The 24,823-nt window shown below is 42.5% G+C and overlaps 1 protein-coding gene across 4 annotated transcripts in view; it reads left to right on the plus strand.

Annotated features, from left to right (window-relative positions):
- Nucleotides 1–997: 997 nt before the first annotated feature.
- Nucleotides 998–24,823, plus strand: part of STAMBP (STAM binding protein) — a 29,074-nt gene continuing 5,248 nt past the window's right edge. Inside the window, exons 1-7 of one of the 4 annotated variants that reach the window (XM_079792835.1) lie at nucleotides 998–1,031; nucleotides 3,122–3,339; nucleotides 12,616–12,691; nucleotides 12,961–13,056; nucleotides 14,288–14,651; nucleotides 18,118–18,242; nucleotides 19,147–19,284. In XM_079792835.1, coding sequence (XP_079648961.1) covers nucleotides 3,134–3,339; nucleotides 12,616–12,691; nucleotides 12,961–13,056; nucleotides 14,288–14,651; nucleotides 18,118–18,242; nucleotides 19,147–19,284 — 1,005 coding nt within the window. In that variant the 5' untranslated portion in view covers nucleotides 998–1,031; nucleotides 3,122–3,133. Of the gene's footprint in view, nucleotides 1,521–3,121; nucleotides 3,340–12,615; nucleotides 12,692–12,960; nucleotides 13,057–14,287; nucleotides 14,652–18,117; nucleotides 18,243–19,146; nucleotides 19,285–24,823 lie in introns of all 4 variants that reach the window. The other 3 variants (XM_079792833.1, XM_079792834.1, XM_079792836.1) reach the window with 3 other exon arrangements.

Below are 24,823 nucleotides of genomic sequence, written 5' to 3' on the forward strand. Positions count from 1 at the left end.
AATCCACGAGAAATATACACAAAAGGGAATGAGAAACATTAGAGATCTGGGTGCTTGCCTGGTGGAAGAAGTAACCCCTATATGCAAAAGCTTTAAGCTAGACTTTGAAAGGCAGGTCTTGTAATCACTAACATCACTAACAAACTTGCAGGGAGGCTCCCAAAATTGGAGGCAGGTAAATTGGAGGGGAGTAAAGTATCCCCAAGAGAGTTAAACCTTAAAACCCAAAGCATAAAGTTTCAGTGGTGATATACAAAGTTGCCTGAGACAGACTGACTAGATGGCTTGCAGGACCCCTTTGGAAAGAGACTGTGCATATATGCATACATCCACACATCTACACACAGAATATGCCAATGTTTCTAATTGGTGTAAGTAGCCATGTTGTGCTGGGCACAGGGACAGAAACTACCTCATACAGATATTTGTGTCCCCATTGCTTTGGACAGTGACCCTTAGAAGTTAAACGCTCATTTTCAATAAACTTTATTGGTGCTCTCACATTAAAAATTAGTCTCATGTTCTCTTCTAGGCAATACAAGCAATTGCCTAATACCTCCAACCATCAATTTTGTGTAGAAAGTAACGCAAACAGGCTGAAAACTTCAGGAGTTTTATTTCCCCTGATTTAGAAACCCTGGTTAGGTTAGCCAGGTACTCTGATCAGCAATCCTTCCTTGAATGCTGGAATTGTTTGTGATTTGTGTGAGTGTGATAGAGGAGCTATATGACAAGAAACCCCTACCAAAAATCAAAATAATTCTAAAAACAAAAGTTACCTTGGTCATTGGTTCCTTTAACTACTTAGTTCCCCTTCTTCCCTGTTGATTTCCTTTACCAAGATGGCCGTCGAGCTCTCTCCTCATTGGTCGGATTTTCTGCAGGTGGCCCCGCCCATCAGCTCGTCCCGCCCCGCCCCCCCAGCCCCGTCCTAAATTCCCGGGAATGAAATTAAACAAGCCAGCGAGAGTGGGCGGGGCGGGCGCCGGATGTGACGTTTACGGAAGTCCGGGTGCAGTCCACAGGGACAGGTGGGGAAAGGTCCGGGTGCCCGGCCTCTGAGCGGGGTCTGACTCCAGGGGAGCAGCCGCTGTGAGTGTGGGGCCTGGAGCCTTCGCCTCCCCCCCGCCCCCGGCCCACTGCCGGGCCCGCGCGCGAGGCCCCTGCCGGCTCCCTTCCCCAGCCAGGCCCGGCGTGTCCCGGCTGCTCGCACTCAAAAGACCCGAAGACGTTGGATGATTTGTGTCCCGGGTTGGCAATTTGGGCTTGAATGCCTTCAAGGTGGAGGCCTGAGGAAGTTGTCAGGAGGTCCCTGTCCACTCCCCTCCTCTCACTCCTGCTGCTGCTTTCCTCCTCCTCCTCCTGTCTTTCCTTCTCAGCCCTTTACGACACCTTCCCCCATTGTTTTTGCGGATGCTGAGCTCCTCTCTGGAGAGTTGCTCGGCCCGGTGGTACCCGGCACCACTTGCTGGCCTCAAGAGGAGGTTGCATTCGCGACTCAGAACATCCTCTCCCCAGAGGTACTGAGGTGTAACAAGCATCCTCTGCGTCCGTTAGCTTTAATGGTCCTGGGCTGAGGGTACTAATTAGGCAAGTTGTGGGGAGCTTCTAGATGTGCTGGTGGCTTTCTGAGCCCCTAAAAGGGCCTGGTGGGAGATGGAATGCCTTGCATCCCTGGTAGTACCCACGGCTTTCGTACTATTAATGAGGGTGTTTTAGAAAGGAAGCTTAATGGAGGAAATGTGACCTAGAGATAGAATTGGGCAAGAGAGAACTCTCTCTGAGGAACAGGGGTTGGAGTGGGAAATAAAACTGTAATCTGAGGATTTCTGGGCAGATCAGAATCCTGACTGAAGCAAATGATCTCCTTTGGGAAGGGGTAAGGTTTAAGATTGGAAAGACAAAATGGGGCCAGTTGGCACAGGGCCTTGAATTCCAAAAAGGCATTCCACTATAGCTTGTTTATTCTAGACTCTGGAGCAGCTGGTGAGGATGTGCTGTAATTCAGTGTGTATCAAGTACCCAGATTCTTTTTGGAAATGAATGGTGTAGAGCCGTGGTCGGCAAACTGCGGCTCGCGAGCCACATGCGGCTCTTTGGCCCCTTGAGTGCGGCTATTTCTCAAAATACCACCTGGGCGAGTCTATTTTGAAGAAGTGGCGTTAGAAGACGTTTAAGTTTAAAAAATTTGGCTCTCAAAAGAAATTTCAATCATTGTACTGTTGATATTTGGCTCTGTTGACTAATGAGTTTTCGGACCACTGGTGTAGCGTGACATCTGATTCGAAGCTGGAATCTGATTCTCACAGCAGCGATATCTTGAAAGATTATAGCGTTAACTGCAGTTTGAGACCCAGGGAGGGAAAACTCCCAGGTTTTTTGCTTCCAACTTAACCTTGTGCCCTTTTGTTATTCAAAGAGTGCTTAGTCTTTGAAGATAGATTTGAGTAAATTGTTTTCAAGACCTAAATTCCTTTCCCTGAATATGATGAATGATGTAGATTGACTGGAATAGTGGTTTGGTGAGCAAAGTTAGGATTACGAGCATTCATCCCCAGACCAGTTTCCCTAACTAACCTTGTGCTCAAATACGAAAAAGCACACCACAGGGAAATGTCAATCATTCTCAGACTGAATAAAAAGAATCAGACTTGCAGTCAGTTAACATCATGGAAGTTCACTAAGGGTACTCTGCCAGCTACCAGGGTAGATGGGAGTAGGTAGCTGGGGGGAGAAATAATGCCAACAATATAAGATGCTGCCCCTCCTTTTATGGTGCTGAGGACAGGGCCACTTAATGACGGAGTAATGAGTATGAAGGGTAGAACTGAATCCCCTGTGGCCCATTATCGTTATACTCCTTGTACCACCTCGTGATGGCACAGGAACTGGGATTTTTGAGTCTGCCAATCTCATCATTGTGCTATAGGCTTCCTTGAGGGTCTCAACCTTCTTGTGGGAATGAGACCTTATTTGATACGAGCCATAGCATATGGTGTTTTTCTCTGTGAATGTCTTCATAAGGTAGAGGCTTGTGGAATAAACACACTGTGTGGTAGGTTGTGCTGGGATGATACGGGCCATGATGCTGATGCCATCCTTTTTCTCTTTTCTGCCTCAGAACTTCTTGGTAATGATGTGTGACCATGGAGACAGAAGCCTCGCTCCCGAAGATCGGGTGAGGGCTCTCTCCCAGATGGGTAGCTCCGTGGAGATAAATGAAGACATTCCGCCCCGTCGGTACTTCCGCTCTGGAGTCGAGATGATCCGAATGGCATCCATTTACTCCGAGGAAGGCAACATTGAACATGCCTACATTCTGTATAACAAGTATATGACGTAAGACACCTCCAGTTTCTTTTTCCGGTGACTGATGCCTCACTCATCCTGCTTTTGTGCTCATGTGTTTGCTCAGAATTGCTAAAACTAGGGAACTTTACGTCGTCATTAGCATTAATCATTTTTGCTGGTAGCTCCTACATATTGGCTGTCCTTGACATTCAACGACATGAGTCCTGAAAGTGTTATTATCATGACTCAGTAATTTCATGAGTAAGAGACTGATTCTTTGGCTGTGCCCACGTGGCCCAGCTGTTAGTCAAGAGAGTTGGTGGTTAAATTATACCTGTTTTGTATTGTTGAATGTTTTTCCTCTCCTCTCTCTATTAATCATAGGATTAATGCTGAGGATTTGCAGAGCTAAAATTCCTCACCTCTATTTATTTTGTAGCAAATTGAGTGATTCAGGAAAAAGTTTTTTTCTTAACTTTGTTTTTTAACCATTATGATGCAAGTCATCAAATAAGTATTGACTACCTACAGTTGTGTGGCTCCCTTTAGTTGCTTAGCATCTTAGGTAGGGTAGGCAGCATAAATAAAAGAAATTCTGTACAACGAACAAGGAATCACTCCTAAATCCCCAGTCATAGTGAAATGATACGTAATTTAGGAAGGAAATAATGTTAAAGGGTCTCATATATAATTCCTAGTCTTCTTCTTTGAAAATACCAGGGCCTTTTAAAAAAACAGTAATTACAGTGTATTTGTATGGCTCTTAATAGTTCATAGAGTATTTAACCTGCGTTATTTCATTTGGCCTTCACAGTTCTGTGTGCATTTAGTAGTGTACATCCTCCTCCCATTCTACAAATGAGGTAACAAGCTCAGGGTTTAGGGATATGCTTTGTTCAACAGTTTGGAGAGATAAAACCCAACGTAGGTTCTGTTCTTTTTGTTTCTCCTTTTGGCAATGTTCTGTTGTTTTGGTTTTTGCTTGTTTTGTTAATCCTCACCTGAGGATATTTTCTGAAGGGCCTTCTGAGTTCTCTTGCCTGACATAGGAAGTGCTTTGAGGGCAAGGACCATCTTCATTCAACAAATACATATTGTGTATACTTATATATACTTGGCACTGTGCTAGGACCTGGATAACTTAGTAGATAAAATGGCCCCTACCCTTATGGGTGTACCTTTTTAGTTATGGGAGAAGACAATAAAGAGGGAATCAAATACTAACTATATAGTCACAAAATGAGGAAAATGCTATGAAAGCAACAGAGAGAGTGCTGTGACTGAGAATAAGCAATATCTAATTAAATAGGGTCGTCAGGGTAAAGTCTGTCTGAGAAGATGAGATTTAAACTGAGACTTGAAGGATACAATAGAGCTGGTCATGGTGTTTGGAGTGTAGCAAGAGAGGAAGAAGAATGGCTCCAGATGAGGTCAGAGAGGCAGGCAGGACCAGATCTTGTAGAACCTTACAGGTTTGTGTTTTATCTTGAGAGCAGTAGAAAGCCATTGAAATGTTTTAAGTGAGGTTGTGACCTAATCTTATATTTTAAAAATATAAATTTTGGCTGCTGTGTGGTGAATGGTGGAGTATTGAGAGAAGGCAGGGAGTTAGTCAGGAAACAAAGACATTCAGGAGAGGGTCTGGTGGCTTGAAGGGACATGGATATGATATACTGGAGGTAGAGTTCATGGGACTTACTTATAGTTTGAGAAAGACGATGGTTTGAAGATTGACCTCGGCTTCCTTCCTTTTGGAATTTAGAATGTGGTGGTCTATTTATTTATTTATTTATTTATTATTATTTATTTTTTGTTTTTTATTTTTTATTTATTTATTTTTTCCCAATTTTTTTATTAAGGTATTATATGTGTACATATCTTACCATTGCCCTCCCCACACCCCACTCCCATGTATGCCCCCACCCCCAGAGTTTTGCATCCATTGGTTATGCTTATATGCATGCATACAAGTCCTTTGATTGATCTCTTATCTCCCCCACCTCTCCCTAACCTTCCCCTTGTAATTTGACAGTCTGTTTGATGCTTTACTGTCTCTGTATCTATCTTTTTGTTCAAGTTTATAATGTTCTTTATTATCCATAAATGAGTGAGATCATGTGGTATTTTTCTTTCATTGACTGACTTATTTCACTTAACATAATGTTCTCCAATTCCTCCCAGGTTGCTGCAAATGATGAGAATTCCTTCTTTTTTATGGCAGCATAGTATTCCATTGTGTAGATGTATGTGGTGGTCTATTTACTGAAATGGGAAGAATGGGGGAGAGTCAAGAGTTTAGGTTTGGGTTTTCTTTTTTTTTCTTTTTTAATGTTTTTATTGATTTTAGAGAGAGAGGAAGGGAGAGGGAGAGGGAGATAGAAACTTATCGGCTGCCCCCCACCGGGGATAGAGCCCACAACCAGGCATGCACCCTGCCTGGAAATCTATCCAGTGACCTCTTGGTTCCTGGGTCGACACTCAACCACTGAGTCACAACTGTCCAGGCCTGGGTTTTCTTTGACATGTTAAGATGTTAAATTTGAGATGCCTGTGAAATATCCAAGTAGAGATGTCCAGTAGGAAGTTGAATGTACCAGTCTGAACCCAGAGAAGTCTAAGTTGGAAATACAAATGCCGGAGTCCTCAGCACAATGGTTCTGAAGCCATGAGAACCACTGAGACATTCTAGCACAGATGTTGTTAATCTGAAGCCAGGAACCCACAGGGATTCATAGCTAGAACTTGGTGTCTATGAACTTGGTTGGGAAAAACTTTTCTATTTTTACTAATCTCTAACTGAAATTTAGCATTTCCCTCAATTTTGAATATAGGCCTCAAATGACAGTAGTATTAACAATATAGGCATAGCTCAAAGATATTGTGGGTTCAGTTCCAGACCACTACAATAAACAAATTATGCAATAAAGTGAGTCACATCTATTTTTTTATTTTCCATTGCATATAAAAGTTATGTTTATACTATACCCTGCTCTATTAAGTGTGCAATAGCCTTATGCCTAAAAAAACACAACATACATACCTTAATTTAAAAATACTTTATTGCTAAAATTGCTAGCCATCATCAGAGCCTTCAGCCAGTTATAATCTTTTTGCTGGTGGAGGGTCTTGCCTCTATGAAGCACACTAAAATGAGGTATGCCTGTATTTGTAATTTTGTCACCAATAGAAATCAAGATATTTTCATATCACATAATTTTTACTGATATCTCAAGGTAGCATTTACACTTAATATTACCTCATAATTATAGTACAGAGTTATTAAATCTGTGACAAGATCCTGTTTTTTAATGCAATAACAATACATTAATAAATGCATTAAAAAAGAGCACATTAGTAAAGAAGCACACATCACAATTTTTCATATTTTGAAAATGATATTTCAGTAGAATTGGCTTCTTTTGTAATTCTTTGTATTTTATTCATTCATTCATTTATTTATTTAATTAGTTATATCTTTGAAAAGATTCTGAGGAGGAATCTGTAGGCTTCATCAGATGCCAGAAGGATCTGTAGCACATAAAAGGATCAAGAATCCTTAATAATGAGACTATAGAATGAGAAAAGGGGCCCGGGACTGAGCCCTGAGGTTGGTTAGTGGAGGGAGGGCCAGCAAGGGAGACTTTGAAGGAAAGTTCGAGAGGCCGGAAGAAGTCCAGGCGAGAGTGGGACCGTGAGTCAAAAGAGGTCAGTGTTTGCTGAGAGGAGCCAGCTGGATCAGGTGGGTGAGGATTTGGATTTGGTAACATGATGTCATTGGTGATTGTGATAAGCAATTTCACTAGAAGGATTAAAGAAGTACTTGATTAGAGTAGGTTGAATGGTGAATGGGCAGTAAGAAAGTAGAGACAGTGAGTATACTGTCATTAGACTTTTTGTAAAGAAGTAAATATTTTTGGCTTTGCAGGCCATTTGATCTGTGTCACAACCTCTGTTTTGTAGTGTGAAAACAGCCATCGACAGTACATGAATGAAAGGGTATGGCTGTGTTTCAATGAAACTTTATTTACAAAAACAGGTGGTGATCTGGATTTGACCCACTAGCACAGTTTGCCAAGACCTGGCATAGACAACTCTTTGTAGAAGTTTGGATAGGAAGTAAAGTGGAAAAATGAGGAAGTAATTGAAGGGGGACAAGGATTGTATAAAAATGTGGTGTGTGTTTTAAGATGGGAGATTCTAGAGCATCTTTTTTGCTATGGAAAAGATCCTGTGGAGAAGGAGAGGCTGCTGTTACAGAAAAGAGAGCGTTTAACTGTAGCAATAAACTACTAAATAGGCAAGTGGGTGCTAAGATTAAGAGGACAGGGATTCTCGCCTGGTCAGCATGGCCTCGTGGTTGAGCGTCGACCTATGAACCAGAAGGTCACGATTCAATTCCCAGTCAGGGCATATGTCCTGGTTGCGGGCTTGATCCCTAGTGTGGGGCATGCAGGAGGCAGCTATCAATGATTCTCTCTCATCATTGATGTTTCTATCTCTCTTTCACTCTCCCTTCCTCTCTGAAATCAATACAAAAATATATATTTTAAAATGAGTACAGGGGTTCTTAAGAAATTGATATTTTCTGACTTGATGTTACTTTGAGTGGCATGAATACTAGTGTTAACAGCGAGATGATATGGGGAGTCTGTCCCTGAATATGGTTCCCCTTATAATATGATGAACTAGGCTTGGAGGAGAGTTGAATGAGAGAGAGGTGGTTTGTAGCAGCTCATGTACTTAATTTGTTCGATTTGGGGTTTAATTTGGGATTTTGTTGGATGGACTTGACCGGGATCAATAAATGTAGCTACCTTTATTTTTCTTACAGATATCATTAAGACCCTAATTCTGATTCTTGAAACAACAGGCCCTAGAGTAGGAAAAAATGTTCTGGCTCTATTCTCATTCTCTTTTTCTACTGAGTTTTACTTGGTCTGTTTCTGTCAGTAACAATGGCTCACTTTGGCAATTATTGCAACTGAGGAGAGAGGAGGGAGGGGGGCAGGCATTCACGTCACCACTCCTCTGCCTCCCCCACTATTGAGAGTCATTGTTCTTATTCTAGACCTTTTGTGGATCCTTTAATTGGGGAGTTTAAAAAGAATGTTTGTTCTTTTCCTTGAAGCAGTTCAGGCATCTGAGTGATCTCAAGCACATTCCCTACCTCAGAGGTTTTCCCTGCTGTAGGAATGCTTTGCCTTTTGCAGACCCTGGGGTAGAAGAAAGATCTTCAGCATATTAAAGCAGTGCATATTTTCATGATGAGCACACACAGTAATCCAGGCAGTGGATTCTTTCACAGCTTTTTATGGTCATTGACTAGACTACATAGAAGGGAGTTACTGAGGACTTAAGCAATTCCTGTCTGCTCTCTGAGCCTCCTGAAACACAAACCCACTTTCTGAAAATGGTCTGTCACCTGTCCTGAAAATGGTTACTACTGGAATTGGGGTTTATAAACCAAAGAAGTCTTCGTCTCTGATTATGCTCACTTTGCTGATTAACTTTTTGAGATCGGAAGAAATGAGAGTCCTTAATACATTCATGTTATATAATTTCTGCTTGACTTTTTGAATTAGTTATTTTTATACAAATTAATATTTGTTCATGATTAAACTTTTTTCCAAAACATACAGCAAGGGAGATATTAAAATGAAAAGTCTCATTTACCATAGGTAACTACTGTTATATACAAGAAAATGTTTATGTCTGTGCAAGCACATGGGCTCACATCTTTATCCTTGTTTCTCAAAGCATGAATGAAATCATACAATATACTTTGTTCTACAACTTGCTTTCTTAACAGTCCTATCTATCTTTCCATATCAGGACATTCTGATTCATCTCACTTTGCCTCAGGGCTGTTTCTTCTGCCACATCTCTTCATGGCTCACTCTCCTCCAGTTCTTACCTAAATGCCACCTTGCCAGTGATGCCCTTAGCTGGCCAATCTAAAACCTTAATCCCTACCCCCCCCCCCATTACCCATTTCCCTTCTCTAGCAATGACTTTTCCTCGCACTGATTATCTACATACTTTTTGTTTTGTTTGCTGTCTGTCCCCCCCCCACTGTAATGTATACTCTTTGGGGAGGAATTTGTGACTGTGTCATTCACTGTCAAATCCCTAGTCTTTACAGTAATGCCTGACCCCATAGTCGATGCTGTATAACTATTTGTTGGATCAATGGATGGGTGATTATGTATTTATCACATTTGGGTACACCATAATTTATTAAATAATCCCGTCGATGGACATTTAGGTTTCTCGTTTTCCCTGCTTTTATGAACAATGCTATATAAAATAATCTTATACATATACCCTTGTACTATTGTGTAGGATACATTCCTAGAAGTAGAATTGTGAGTTTAAAGGATAAACACATTTTGAATATTTAATAGTTGTATCTCACTCCCTCCCTTCCCTAAGAAAAAAATAGTATCAAATTATAGTCCTGCTAAGAGTGTATAAGGACACTCATTTTCCTGTATCCTTGCCTACACTGGTTGTAATTAACCTTTAAGACTTTGCCAGGCTGAAAGATGAAAATGATATCTTAATTTCAATTTCTTTCATGATAAAGTTGAATACCATTTCATATATTTATTCACCATTTGTATTTACTTTTCTCTTTATCTCTTTTCCCCGCATTGTTCTGTTAGGTGGTTTTGCCTGTGTTTTTGCCAACGATTCTCTTTGTTTTGGTACATATCCTCTCTCTAGGCTGTAACCAGATCTAACTCCAGAGAACAGTATACATCTGGGCCACAGCTCTTCTATGCCTTGAACGTTTCTAGCTGTGGTGCTAATATCTTCATCTCTTCTTCTTGTCCATATCTTTTATTTGTTTATTAGTAAAAACAGTCATGAGCACATAGCAGATGTTAGCTATATGTTAGGCACTGTGCTCAGCTCTTTGTTTTTGTTATCTCTTTAAGCATCCCAGCAATCCTATCAGGTGGTATTATTTTTCTCCATTTCTATAATTTATATATATATATATATATACCGAGGGATGGTGAGATTAGGTAATTTGTCTGAGGTCACAGTAAATAGCAAAGCCAGGATTGAACCCGGGCAGGATGGCTCCAGAGTCTGTTCTCCAAACCACTAAGCTCTCTTTCCTCCAGTATGGGAAGGGGGTTATGTTGCCCAGTCTCTGCTTTCAAGAGTCCCTTCTGCCCATATGTCCCCATTCAGAAAATGGACAACAGTTGAAACAAGAGAAATGTATTCATGTATAGGTCGGAAAGTTTTATCCTTACTTATAAACTAGATTCTACTACTCCCACTCTTGTCTCATCCACCCTATTTCCCTTGCCCCCTACTTTGATTAGTTACTGTATATACTTCCTGTATTTCTTTAGCTTTTTATAAGTGGAATAAATATAGATATACATATATATCATTGTCCCCTTTCTTACAAGGAAGCATACTATATACACTTTTTATTTACACTTTAATTTTTTTCATTCAGCTCCTCCAGAAGTTTAAGTCCATTCTATTCATCAGATCTTTATCGAGTGCCTCTTTATACAAGGCCCTGTATTGGTGTTAGAGGAATATACAAAGAGGCATGAGACAGAAATCTCTTGGCCTTGGGGACTTTACAGTCTCTTCCTTCAGGTTGAGAGCATACGCGAACAGAAAGTGAGGTGTTTATATGACTTGGTACATCCTTGGCTGATTCAGCTTCAATACAAAGCGCATTCAGCCTGCTGAGGTGGTGAACATGAACCTTGGGCTTTAGGGCCTCAGAGAGAGAGTTACTGAATTGGAAGTCTCTTGGACATAAGAACTGTCACTTATTCATCTTACTATCCTTTGAGGACTTTATGATTGAACAAATAAATCTACTTGTTTTAGATTTCAAGGGAGCTGTTTTATATCTTTTTCATGAACCCACAGGGAAGATTTTTAGAGTCGTTTTGATTTTAGAATTTATCCCAGCATGGGAGGTCTTGGATTGAAAGGAGGAGAGCTCTATAGAGGGTTTGTTTTAATGGTGGGGAGAGTGGGGGTTATCGTCTTTTCCCCTTACTGAGGGTTCCTCCTCTTTTTTTCTCATGTCTATGGGCAGAAAATGGAAAAGACTCAGTTAATCCCAACTATAGCAGAGAATAGCTGTGAGCAAGCTACCCTCAACTTATTTGTTTTGGGTCTTGGCTTTTATTTATTATGACTTAATTCTATTAAAAGATCCCGTTGGCCCTGGCTGGTGTTCTAAGTGGTTAGAGCGTCAGCCTTTGCACTGAAGGGTTGTGGGTTCAATTCTCGGTCAAGGCCCCGTACCTGGGTTGCAGGTTTGATCCCCAGCCCTGGTTGGGCATGTGCAGGAGGCAGTCAATCCATGTGTCTCTCTCACATAAATGTTTCTTTCTCTCTCTCTCTCAAAAAAAATTAATGGAAAAAATATCCTCAGGTAAGGAGTAACAAAAAAAAAAAGTTTAGAAACACCCCTTTGTTCAGAACTCCTCCACCAGGGACCATGTGGAGGCAGTGTGGTGTAGTGGTTAAAAGAGTAGATTCTGGAGCTGACACTGAAATTCTGAATTCGCCACTTTGGGCTCTGATAAGATACGAGATTTCCATTTTTTTTTTCAGTGTCTCCAAGTAGACATCCTAAATGTTTGAGGTCTGTGAATTGAGTCCATTTATTTTTCCCACTGAGCTTCACAGAGGACAAGAACTGAAAGAGAAAATCTAGCACTTATATTTCTCTGAGCACTTTTCATCAGAGATCATAGTGTATGTTATACACATAACATGAACATACTGTATGCAGGTATTGTCTTAAGCTTCTCGGTGTTTATATGATGCAAGGAATATTCCTTGAAGGAGCATGAATCCCAAAGGAAAACAAGCCAAAGTTAAAGGTCACATGGGGCTACGAGTAGAAATAGAACATGGGTTTTCCTTTAGCTTCCTGCCCTTGGCTGCCAAACTCTTCTCTGAAGAATTATTTGTGACTGAGATCCTTTCATTTGGAAGCCTGAATGTCTTCCAACAAGAAAAGAATGTCTTTGGCAATGAATGTATTTTTGGGCAGAGGATAGGCTCCCCTCCCCCCGCCCCCATATTTTTGTTGTGGGAGTCCGGTGCTTGCTGCTGCGGGCCTGATTTGGGAGAAAAGAGAAACACTCTGTTGCTCTTTATAGGCTAGAGGTGGGTGGGGGAACATGGCCTGCCTGCACGGGCCTGTTCCCCGCCGTCTGCACATCTGGACCCCGTCATGCAGTGGCTGCAGGAAAGGGAAGTGCATTGCTTCAGAGTCTTTTGGACATTTCTCTGTCTCCTCACCATTCTGATCTGTTTCCTTAGGCTCTTTATTGAGAAACTACCAAAACATCGAGATTATAAATCGGCTGTTATTCCTGAAAAGAAAGACACGTTAAAGGTGGGTCTTCATTTTCACTGGTGCCCATCTAAAAGCTTCGCAGTGGCACACACTAACTTCAGGGTAAAGTAGTAGTGGCTGCATCTGAGCATCAAATCCTGCAATAGGAGATGAGGCCATTTCACCAGATCGGTATGAAACAGCAGGTATGGTACCATAGGGAGTATTTTAAATTGTTTTTGGAAATATTGTTGCCACTGCCAATTTGACTTTTCTATTTAATTAGCTTGGACTTGTTCTAATTTTCAGTATTTCTGTGTATCTCTCAGAAATTAAATGAGATTGCATTTCCCAGAGCAGAACAGCTGAAGGCAGAGCTGTTAAAACGATATACCAAAGAATACACAGAACATAATGAAGAAAAAGTGAGTATATAATAACAACAAAAAAAGGAAATTGATTTGTTTTCTTAGGCTGTGCCCTGTGATACTTTACTATTTTTGGCAAAGACCAGAACTCAGAAAAGTAGAATGCAAGTGTTTAGGCTGATTTAGCCTGCCTGTCTACCTGTTTGAAATAATAGATTTCTTTTTCCAAGCCATTTTCAAATCACTCCTGTCAGGAAGAGTCAGTTCAAGCACGCAGAGGAGCTCCCGGGGCGCCTTCGGTGGTCTGTGTCGGATGCGAGTGCACCCTGCAGGCACGTCCACATTATGTTGCAGCGCTTTGCTGAGCTCTGTTCTGGACTCTGCTGGGGAAAACCAGCAGAGAGGAGAACAGTTATGAGGCATACATTTCTTTATTTTTTAATCCTCACTGGAGGATATGTTTTTCATTGACTGACTTTTTTAGAGAGACTAGAAGGGAGAGAGGGAGGAGAAAGAGAGAGATAGAGATAGAGATAGATAGATAGATAGATAGATAGATAGATAGATAGATAGATGATAGATAGAGAGAGAGAGAGAGAAACATCTATTGGCTGCCTTCCAAATGAGCCCCGACCTGGGTTGGGGATCAAACCTACAACCCATGTATGTGCCCTTGACTGGGAATCGAGCCTGCAACCCTTTGGTACGTGGGCCAACACCCTAACCACTGCTCAGGGATTTCACTGGCCAGGACTGTGAGGCATATATTTCTAAGGCACCGAGTGAGTGAAAACCTTAATGGAAGATATTAGTACTTAATATTTCTTGTTCATTAAAAGTGTCACTCTGTGTTGAACTGACCACCAGAACATTTCAGAGGTTTCATTTTGGATTAAAAATTCAATAGAAACCCCAATATAGCAGGTATAAGTTAGGATTTGGTTCTGTTTTATAGCCTTACTTGGGATATAGAATATATGCATGGCACAGTTAGAGAATAAAACTGTATATGATACCAATTCTGAAATGCAGACAATAAGTTGCATCAAGATTTCAGTAAAGAAGAAAATACATTAGTTAGAGTCATTGGGAAGGGTACTGAGAGGAATGGGACTTTAACTGTCCTTGAAGAATAGGTATATGGTGGCTAGATAGACAGGAGTGGGTGACTTCCATGTGTGTAGAGGTACTCAGGGAGCATGAATCCTGTGTTGGAAAATCAGGCCAGAGCAGAAGTACATTTTGGGAAATCCCCCTGCTGAATTGTCCTCCTATTCTTTCTTTGTAGAAGAAGGAAGCAGAAGAATCTGCCCGGAACCGGGCCATCCAGCAGGAGATGGAAAAGGAAAGACAGAGGGTGGCACAACAGAAGAAGCAACAGCTGGAGCAGGAACAGTTCCATGCCTTTGAGGAGATGATCCGGAACCAAGAACTAGAAAAAGAGCGGCTGAAAATTGTACAGGAGTTTGGGAAGGTGGACCCTGGCCTAGGCGGCCCACTGGTGCCTGACTTGGAGAAGCCCTCCCTCGATGTGTCCCCCGTGGCACCTGTTGCATCCACACAGCCTTTAGACTATAATACAACTGTGAAGCCTGCCAAGCCACCTGTGGTGGACAGGTCCTTGAAACCTGGAACATTGAACAACTCAGAAAGTGAGTCCTTTTGCTCAGGTCCTCTTTCATCTTAGCTGCAACTAAACAGTGTGTCTGGGGGATTCTGCCTAAGATCACCTCCATGATCCCACTCATTAGTCTGTGGTCACAGCTCCCATTTGATCAGTATTGCTAGACTGCATCCTGTCACACTGACTGTATTATGAAAGTGGCCTTTTCTTAAGCCATATAATTTACCTGGACCTTGATCAGTTTTCTGAAGAACTAATAATATCCTTGAAAGTCCCACCCTCAGCTTTAAAAGGGTTATACAGAGATTTGAAATGTTCAGTGAACTAGAGACTACTATTGACCCTTTGTAAAGGACACTTGGAATTTATTTTGCTGCTTTGTAGTGTGACAGCACCTGAAAACGTTCCTGATCCTGAAGGAACTTTGTCAAGGTGAATATTGTATACTAGTGACCCGGTGCACGAAATTCGTGCACATTAAAAGGGGATTAATTAGAGGAAATAATTTAATATTGCTATTTGCCCTTTCTCTATAATAGAAGTGTCAGAGATGAAAGAAAATTAGTAAAATGTATATGAAAACCTTCTTCCTGTCAGAGTCTGGGGCTCACCACGGGACCCAGAGTCAAGTCCCCACCCACCCACATGCACCTCAAAATTACGTGAGACCCAGACCCGGCCACGCACCCCCCACATTGGGCTAGATCCAGACCTGGCCAGTCCCACCCTTGTCAAGCCCTGCCGGGCAGGGGGTATAGCCTCAGGTCCCCTGGCCCAGTGCCAGGATGGGGGGCATGGCCTGAGGTCCCTCAGCCCAGACCAGGGCAGGGGGCATGCCTTGAGGTCCTCCATCAAGCCCCGCCAAGTTGGGGGCATGGCCTGAGGTTCCCCGTCAAGCCTCACCAGGCAGGGGGGCGCAGCCTCAGGTCCCCTGGCCCAGCACCAGGAGGGGGGCGCAGCCTCAGGTCCCCTGGCCCAGCACCAGGAGGGGGGCACAGCCTCAGGTCTCCCGTCAAGCCCCGCTGGGCGGGGGCGCAGCCTGAGTTCCCCCGACCCAGCACTGGGGGTGCACCTTGAGGTCCCCTGTCAAGCCCCACTGAGTGGGGGGCACAGCCTGAGGTCCCCTGTCAAGCCCAGCCAGGCAGGGGGGCGCAGCCTGAGGTCCCCCTGCCTGGCACTGGGGCCGGGGGAGCAGCCTGAGGTCCCCTAGCCCAGCACCAGGATAGGAAGAGCACCTTGAGGTCCCCCGTCAACCCCCATGGGGGCGGGGGAGGGCATAGCCTCAGGTCCCCTGGCCAGGCACTGGGGCGGAGGGTGTGGCCTGTGGTCCCCCAGCCTGATGCCAGGGTGGGGTGCTCGGCCTGAGGTCCCCTGTCAAGCCCCACGGGGGAGGGTGTAGCCTCAGGTCCCTGCTGATTGCTTGTTAAGGCTCCTTAAGGGAACTTGGCCTCAGCTGTGGGTGCAGCCATCTTTGTGATGGAGTGATGGTCAATTATCATATCCCCTCTTTATTAGATAGGATAGTAGGTGATAATTCAGTCTAGCCATAAACACCATTGGCAGTCTTTCCTCATCTCACTAGTGATGGACTATCTGAGAAAGTAACAATAGCTTCAAATTGATGAGTATACCTTAATTGTTAGAATAGATAGTTTTGGGTAGGAATATGCTTTCAAGTAGTCATTTAAGGAAGTCTGCTTTGCAGAAGATCCACTTAAAAAGACGATGTGAGTGGGCCAGGGGTGCTAGACTCTGAAGCCTGGCCTTTAGAGTTTTTCCCCACATACTCGGCAGACTTATCTCTCACCACTGTTCCCTCATACATAGTCTGTGCTTTGGTCAAATTGGACTCTCATATTCCCAGAACAGTCCCTGGACTATCTTATCCAAAGAGGTTTGTTAACATTTGCCCTGAACCTAAAATCTCCTTTCTCTATCTCTGCCTTCCCTGATTTTCTTAACGTTTTCCCAGATCTTCTTCTCTTCAATTAAATTGATTCTATTCTTAAAACTCCCAGAGCTCTTATTATCTGTAGAGGTCATTACCTGATAGTATAGAAATTAGTCAATAACTAGGTTTTAACTTCTTGCTGGCTTAGGGCTTGAGTGTTACTCCTTTCTGTGTTCCCTGTGGGCTCAGCATAGAGTCTGTTTGGTAAGTGATTATTGAATTGAAAGGACTGTGCCAAACCTTAATCCAGAATCCTCAGATACCGGCATCAGACTGTCACGTGACTGCTTGGCTCCTGGTCTGACATCGTAACCTCTCAGCAGTCCAGATCTTGCTTTTAAGTGTGCAGAAGCAGAACATCCTTTTTCCCTTTTTTTTTTTTTTTAATGAAAATGTGACTGTGAAAGATACCCCCGGATTTTAGCCTGCTGGCTCTCTCACGGGTTTCTCCCTGATGTTCAGCAACTGGGTCCATTCTTGGCATTCTGAACCAGGCTTATAAGCTGTTTTGTTTGCACATGCCTTTTATGAGGACCAGAAGGATTTTTTGTTTTATCATTTTCACTTTCTTCTAAATTAATAAATTCAGAAGCAAGTAGTTGCCCATATTACTTTCTGTAATCTAGAATATATCCTGGTGTGTTTCTTTGAAAGGCATATCCTTTGATATTTTTTTTATCTTAAATAAAAGAGATATTTAAGATAAAAGTAAAAATTTAATTGATCGAGGAGGTTATTTTTTTAATCCTTTGTATTAGATGGTGACAGAATTCCTGAATAGCTCAGAAATTTTTTAAATATATATTTTTATTGATTTCAGAGAAGAAGGGAGAGGGAGAAAGAAACATAAATGATGAGAAAGAATCATCGATCGGCTGCCTCCTGCACGCCCCCCACCAGGGATCAAACCCGCAACCCGACCGGAATCGAACCTGGGACCCCTCCCCCCCCCCCCCCCCCCCAAGTCCGCAGGCCGACGCTCCATCCACTGAGCCAAACCGGCCAGGGCAGAAGAAACTTATTTTAAGTAGTAGTTTACCCTTGTCTTAACTTGAATGATTGAAGTCTCTCTCTTTTTCTTTTTTTAAAATATCTTTTTATTGATTTTTAGAGAGAGAGGAAGGGAGAGAGATAGAGAGATAGAAACATTGATGAGAGAGGAATATCATTTATTAGCTGCCTCCTGCATGCCCCTGACTGAGGATGGAGCCTGCAACCCGGGCATGTGCCCTGACTGGGAATTGAACCGTGACCTCTTGGTTCCTGGGTTGACACTCAACTGCTGAGCCACACCAGCTGGGCTGTGAAGCCTCTTTTCTTCTCTTGAAATCTTGTACTCCCATTAGCTATGGTCAGAGGTTGGAAAAGAGACTTTATACCCTCTTCCTTCTGCCATTTAGGATGAGATTTCCTCTCACTGCTTGAAGTTGGGGGCAAAGGGGACGTGGCAGTGATAGGACATTGCTCTCCCAGGATTGACAACTCTGTGTGCTTGGGAAGTCTCTGCCCGTGGTCTCAGATATTTCCCTTTTCTCCATTACAGCTCCTACAATTGATGGGCTGCGTCACATGGTGGTGCCCGGGAGGCTCTGCCCACAGTTTCTCCAACTAGCCAGCGCCAACACTGCACGGGGAGTAGAGACGTGTGGAATTCTCTGTGGAAAACTGGTAAAAACAAATGCTTTTCTGAGCTGAGACTTGTTTCTTCCCCCCTTGGCCTCTTGTGGCTCTGAGAGAAGATAAACAGGGTCAGTTACTCTTTGTACCAATCCCTTTGCCCAAGGAACCATGGACAGCAGCATTATGCAGTGTCACTTTGAATTTGTTGACCGTATCTGATTGATTTTCAGAGCCCCTTGAATTTAACTGATTATTTTAATGCCAATAGTAAGAAATATCTACTTCTACACTTGGTAGGAAGATCCAGTCATTATCTATATACCATTTTTCAAGCACCTGCTTTATGGTAGGACCTGGGGGTATGAAATATATAAGACACACGTAACATGTGTCCACAGAAAGAACCCAAGCACTTTGGTAAGGTGGGAGATACACACCAAAAGATAAGTAGCATGCTGAATAGTATGTACAATACAAGCACTAAGAACTTTGAAGAAGGAAAGAACATTGAATGGAGGCTCTTACAGAACCCATTACTCACTGCTGAATGAATAAATATGAATAAATGAATGAAGTGGAATAGACTTGGACTGAGCCTTAAAGGATGAAAAGTACTTAGAGAAACAGTGATGGGGAAACTACTTAAGACATGAGCAAAGGAAGAGAAATGGTACTATATGCGGAGCTTCCCGAGAACCACCAGTAGACCCATTTCACTTCAGAGGAAATTCCCACAGGGCTGTGGGCATCTGTGACTTGGCAGAGTGCCTCCAAGGGAATGCACATGAGCAGCCAAGGTTGTGAACCACAAGGTGGGGGACTCAGGGAGCAAGGTGTGGACTGGGGTGGGATGGGCCTTCACTTATATAGATGTTGAACTTTCCACTGCTGGGACAGAGTGGGGTTGCATAAGTGCCTGGGAATCATGATGGGCTGTTTTCTTCATTGACAGATGAGGAATGAATTTACCATCACCCACGTTCTCATCCCCAAGCAAAGTGCTGGGTCCGATTATTGCAACACAGAGAATGAAGAAGAGCTTTTCCTCATACAGGATCAGCTAGGCCTCATCACGCTGGGCTGGATTCATGTAAGCAATGCCGAGCTCTCGGGTCAGTCTCGTCTCTCACGATGTTGTAAACACACTGCCAGTTTTTTTCTTAGAGCAAAGTGAATCGCATTCAGAGTATTTGGATGATTGTGTCTCCCTCCCTTGGATGCACACTCGACTTCCCTAGCAAACTTGACTGCTTATGCTCCAGTATTGATTTCTGGGAACTACTTAGGGCTTTACAATTTTTTAATTAATTATTTTTTCAAAAATAAAAATGAACTTGTTTTCCTGATGTCCCAGATTCCTTGTGAGTATGAATGGTGATGGGATGCTGGCCTAGAATATAAGTGGACATGGACTATGCCTACTTCATACATAGTCTATATGTTCCCAAAAGTACATAGCTCAAAATATTTTAAATGAGCCAAGGAAGTTAATTCAGATGTTTGCATTTGGTTTTTCTTAAAGCAGCATATACCTTTTTGTAAACCAGAAGGGCCACCAATATAGGTGATTTTCAAGTGTCTGCGTATCTTATGTAATCTTTTGGTAATCAGGTAAAATATAATTCTAAAGATTATTTCTTTTTTTCCCAATTTTATTTTATTTATTATTTTTAAAATTTCTTTATTGATTAAGGTATCACCTATTTGCCCTAATCCTCCCATTCCCATCCCAAACACCTCCCCACGCATGCCCCCACCCCCCTGTTGTCCATGACCATTGGTTAGGCTTATATGCATGCATACAAGTCCTTTGGTTGATCTCTCCCCCTTTCCCCCACCCTCCCCTACCTTCCCTCTGAGGTTTGACAGTCTGAACGATGCTTCCCTGTCTCCGGGTCTGTTTTTGTTCATTAGTTTATGTTGTTCATTATTTCCCTTAGATGAGTGAGATCATGTGATACAAGAAATACACTTATAAGAACCGAAAATGAGACAAGCAATAATGGTTATGCTGAGAGGCAAATGAATCAGTCTGTAGTGAGTTTCTTTCTGGGCCAACAGTTCTTTTGAGTCCCAATTTCAATGTCAAACAGTTCCTTATGTGTACATGTCAGCAATGATATTTCAGTTCTGGATGGTGGACAAATGGTGGTAATGTAGGTCCGACCCTCTCTGGTTTGGTCCTGGGCAACCTGCAGCGATGCACAGCTGCTGACTGCTAGTATGGCAAGGCGTCATCAGCGTCTTCCATCTCTGAACTGTTTCTCTTCTGTCTTCATGGCTGGAGTAGTCCTTTCAATTCCTCTCTGTTGCAGGAATCCACATGGTCTCGGAGTTGTTTTCTGAAAATATACAAACATGTTCTCGACCAAAAGTTAATAAAGGAATATTTTCTATAAATTTGACTTGGGATCCTTTTTCATTTTTTGCCCAAACGATTTTCCTTTGGCTTGTTTTGACACCATGTGTGTTTTTCATGGGCTAAAGATTATTTCTTAATTTTTCTTTCTTTTCCTTTTCAATTCCTCACTCTCACAGACCAGGCTGCTTTTCATGTTGTGTGCCAGGGTTACATATGAACAAGTCAGCTCACTTCAGGATTTGGGAAGATGACTCATACTTGTATGTTAGAATTTGGGAAATACTCACCTGGGAGGCAGTCCCATGTGCCTCTGTCCTTTATTCAGTTTAAGTACATAAATAGTTGCCTTCCATTGTGTATCCCCATTGGATAGAAAACTTGTTCCTTCTCTGCCAGGGGTTACAGATTTAAGTAAGATATGATTCTGGTTTCATGAAGGAAATTAGACACATAGACAAGTTATAACTCTTCACATGAGGCAGAATGGGCCAAGTGCCTTGAGGAGCTAAGAGAGCCCTGTGGGATTCAGAGGAGAGAGGGATCACTTGGTATGATTTACTAGAATTTTTACAAGATGGGCCAAGGGAGAGTTCTGTATGGAAGGGAATTCATTGGAATAGGCAGACGGTGCCTGGAGCATTGAGTGTCCAGTTTGCTGGAGTTTATGGTTCATGCCAGGAAATGGTAGCAGATAAGCTTTAACGTGATACATTGGGTAGACAAGCAGAATAGTTCTCCTTTTTAGTAAGTTCTAATAGAGACTCAAAGGTGGTTTTTTTTCTGTATTGTGATTCTTTCTTCTTTTATTAACATAGTTGACATTATATTCATTTCAGGTGTACAGTATGAATTTACATTTTGAGTAGAGCAAACAATACTTTAGAAAAATTAAAATAAAGTCAGTTTTAAGATAAGTTGAGGAAGAGAGATTATTTAAGAGATTCGTGTGGTTATATATTCTAATTATGAGAGCTAGGATGATGGCATTGTGCTTGGGTAGGAAGAGATGAATGTAGGATTTCAGAGGATGTGGGGAATGAGTAAGAGAGGATGATGAGTAAAAGTCAGTGATGACTTAGAGATTTGGGGCCTGACTTGTGGGAGTGGCAGTGATCATCTCATAAGCAGAAACAGGGGCTCCAGGAGGAGAACTTATTTTGGAAGTGGGATAAATGGTGTTCAGTCTGAGCATGTTGAATGGAAGGTACTAGTGAGACATTAAATTGGTGGAGATAGTTATCAGGCTCTTGGAAATGTGGCTGGAGCTTGGGAGCAAGGCCAAGGCAGAAAGATCTGGGAACCTCTGCACAGAGCTGATCTTGGAAGCCTTGGAACTGGAGGAGAGTGGGGAGCAAGAAAAGGTTCGCTGGAAGCCTTGGGGACAGGCTACCTAGGGGGACATAGGAAGTAGGCAGTAATGAAGCAAAGAGATGTAAGAGAAAGATGAGTGTAGTGCTAAGGCACAGAAACCAAAGGAGGAGGAACGTTTTAAGAAGGAACTTCAGGCCCAGCCTGCGTGGCTCAGTGGTTGAGCATTGACCTATGAACCAGAAGGTCACAGTTAGATTCCTGGTCAGGGTACATGCCTCGGGTTTTGGGCTGGATCCCCAATGTGGGGCATGCAGGAGGCAACCAATCAATGATTCTCATCATTGATGTTTCTCCCTCTCCCTTCCTCTCTGAAATCAATAAAAAAAATATTAAAAAAAAAACACAACACAGAAAAGAAATTTCAGGATGTTAACTATGTCACATGCTGCAGAAAGCTCCAGAATGATGAATACCTGGATGAGCCTGTTGGATTTGGGGAAGTCACTGGTGACCCCAATTTAGTGGGTTTTAGGCGGCCGTGGGAGTAGATTATAAAGGCTGAAGGAGTAATAGGGATGGAGGTTATGCTGATAGTGAAATGCACACTACATTTTTGAAGAGCCTAGTCCTAAAGGAAAGGAAAGAGGGGATTCCCGATGGCTTCAGGAGTAGCCAGGTCGAGAGAAGATTTGCTTGATTTATAGTTTAGTATGAAGGACTTGAATGAGTTTTGGTTTGATTTTGTTTTTGTTTTTAAACCTTTACATTTAAAATATAATATATATAAGAAAGTACATAAACTAAATTATGAAACAGTTAGCAAATATCTATGTACACAAACTACAAGAAATAGAACATTGTTCAAGAAATAATCGATGCTTAACCTGGCCGGTGTAGCTCAGCGGTTAAGCATCGACCCATGAGCCAGAAGGTCAGGGTTTGATTCCTGGTCAGGACACATGCCTGGGTTGCGGGCTAGATCCTCAGAAGGAGGCGTGCAAGAGGCAGCCAGTTGATGATTCTCATCACTAATGTTTCTCGCTCTCCCTTCCTCTTTCTGAAATCAATAATTTTTTTTTTAAAGAAATAGAACATTGCCAGAAGCATGCTCCCACCCCCCATACCCTGTCTCCTGCCCAGTCACACTTCCTCGCTCTCCTGACTTTTCTGAAATCCTTGTCTTTCTTTATAGTTTTACCACCTAAATGTATTCATAATGAGATATTTAGTTTTGCCTGGTTTTGAACTTTATATAAATAGAATTATATAATATATATTCTTTTGTGTCTGGCTTCTTTTGCTCAACATTTTTAAGGTTTGTTTCCATTTTTGTCTGTTAGTTGTCTGAATGTGTTTTTAACACCAGTGAGCCAGTGGAGGAGATTTTAGAGGGCAGGAAAGACAGGTACTATGGAGGTAGGAAAGTATCAAATCAAAACTAAACAAAGGACATTCATCTTCATATGGGGGAGAAAACACTCATTCCTCTGAGACAGAATTGAAGGCAGAGAGAAAGAAACAGATTTTAAAAAATCCTCAGCCAAAGATATGTTTTTTTATAAATTGATTTTTAGAGAGAGAGAGCGAGCAACATTGATGTGAGAGAGAAACATCAATCAATTGCCTCCCATACATGCCCCGACCAGGGATCGAACCCGAAACCTAAGTATGTGTCCTGATTAGGAATCAATCTTTTGGCATATGGGGCAATGCTCCAACCAACCAAGCCACCTGGCCAGGGCAGAGAAATTTTTGAGGTTATATTTGGAGAGGTTGAGGGAAGTAAGTTTGGTGATCTTGATTTCAACAAGGTTGGAGTCTAGAGTCACCATGCAGTGGGAAGGAGATGGGGGTTTAAGAAGTGGAGGAGATGGGAGAAATTTGGACAGTTACTGTTTAGACTTCAGAAAGAACTTAACCGCAAATGAATAAAAGGATTTCTAATATCAGTGAGGGCCCAGGTAGGAACAAATTTAGATCCTAAATTGATAGCATTTCCCCATAATATTTCTGTCCCATTCCTTCCTAACTTGGGATTAAAAATAAACAAAATCAGACCATAGATGTGCTCAGATCTTACAGTTGGCAAGAGGAAAATGCAGAAGATCCAACCTGCAACTCAGGTACGTACATGCCCTTGACCAGGAATGAAATGCTCTAACCACTGAGCACACCAGCCAGGGCAAGGCAAGGTTTTTTATTTAGTTTAACAAAAGAAAATGCCATGCCCTAACCGGTTTGGCTCAGTGGATAGAGTGTCGGCCTGCAGACTGAAGGGTCCTAGGTTCGATTCCATTCAAGGGCATGTACCTTGGTTGTGGGCACATCCCCAGTAGGGGAGTGTGCAGGAGGCAGCTGATCAATGTTTCTCTCTCATCTGATGTTTCTAACTCTCTATCACTCCCCCTTCCTCTCTGTAAAAAAATCAATAAAAAAATATATTTAAAAAAGAAAAAGAAAATGCCAGCTACAAACCAGTTCTCTGTATGGTCATGTATTGATCAGCAACTATTGTGGAACCCTAAGCCCAATATTCAAGGCTCTCTTCACCTCGTCTCAGCCTGTCTTTGCTAACAGTGCTCTCCTGTGTTTGCTCTGCTCCCATCCAGGACGCCCAGGCTGCCCTCAGTATCCACTCCCCTTGCTCATTTCTGTTCCTTTGCTGTATTGAAACTCAATTGTGAAGGGAAGGAGAGAGAGAGAAGGCATAGTTGTTGGAGGGAAACAGTGGCTCAAGGCAAGGTTTTTTGTTTTGTTTTGTTTTGTTTTAATCCTCACTCAAGGATATTTTTTCCATTGCTTTCCATTGGAAGGGAGAGGAAGAGAGGGAGAAACATAATTATGAGAAAGACACACATCAATTGGTTGCTTCCCACATGAGCCCCAACTGGGGACGGGGATCCAACCTGCAACCCAGGTACACACCTGCTCTTTACCAGGAATGGAATGCTCTAAC

Source organism: Cnephaeus nilssonii (genome assembly GCF_951640355.1).
Source record: "Cnephaeus nilssonii genome assembly, chromosome: 15".
Classification (NCBI taxonomy): domain Eukaryota; kingdom Metazoa; phylum Chordata; class Mammalia; order Chiroptera; family Vespertilionidae; genus Cnephaeus; species Cnephaeus nilssonii.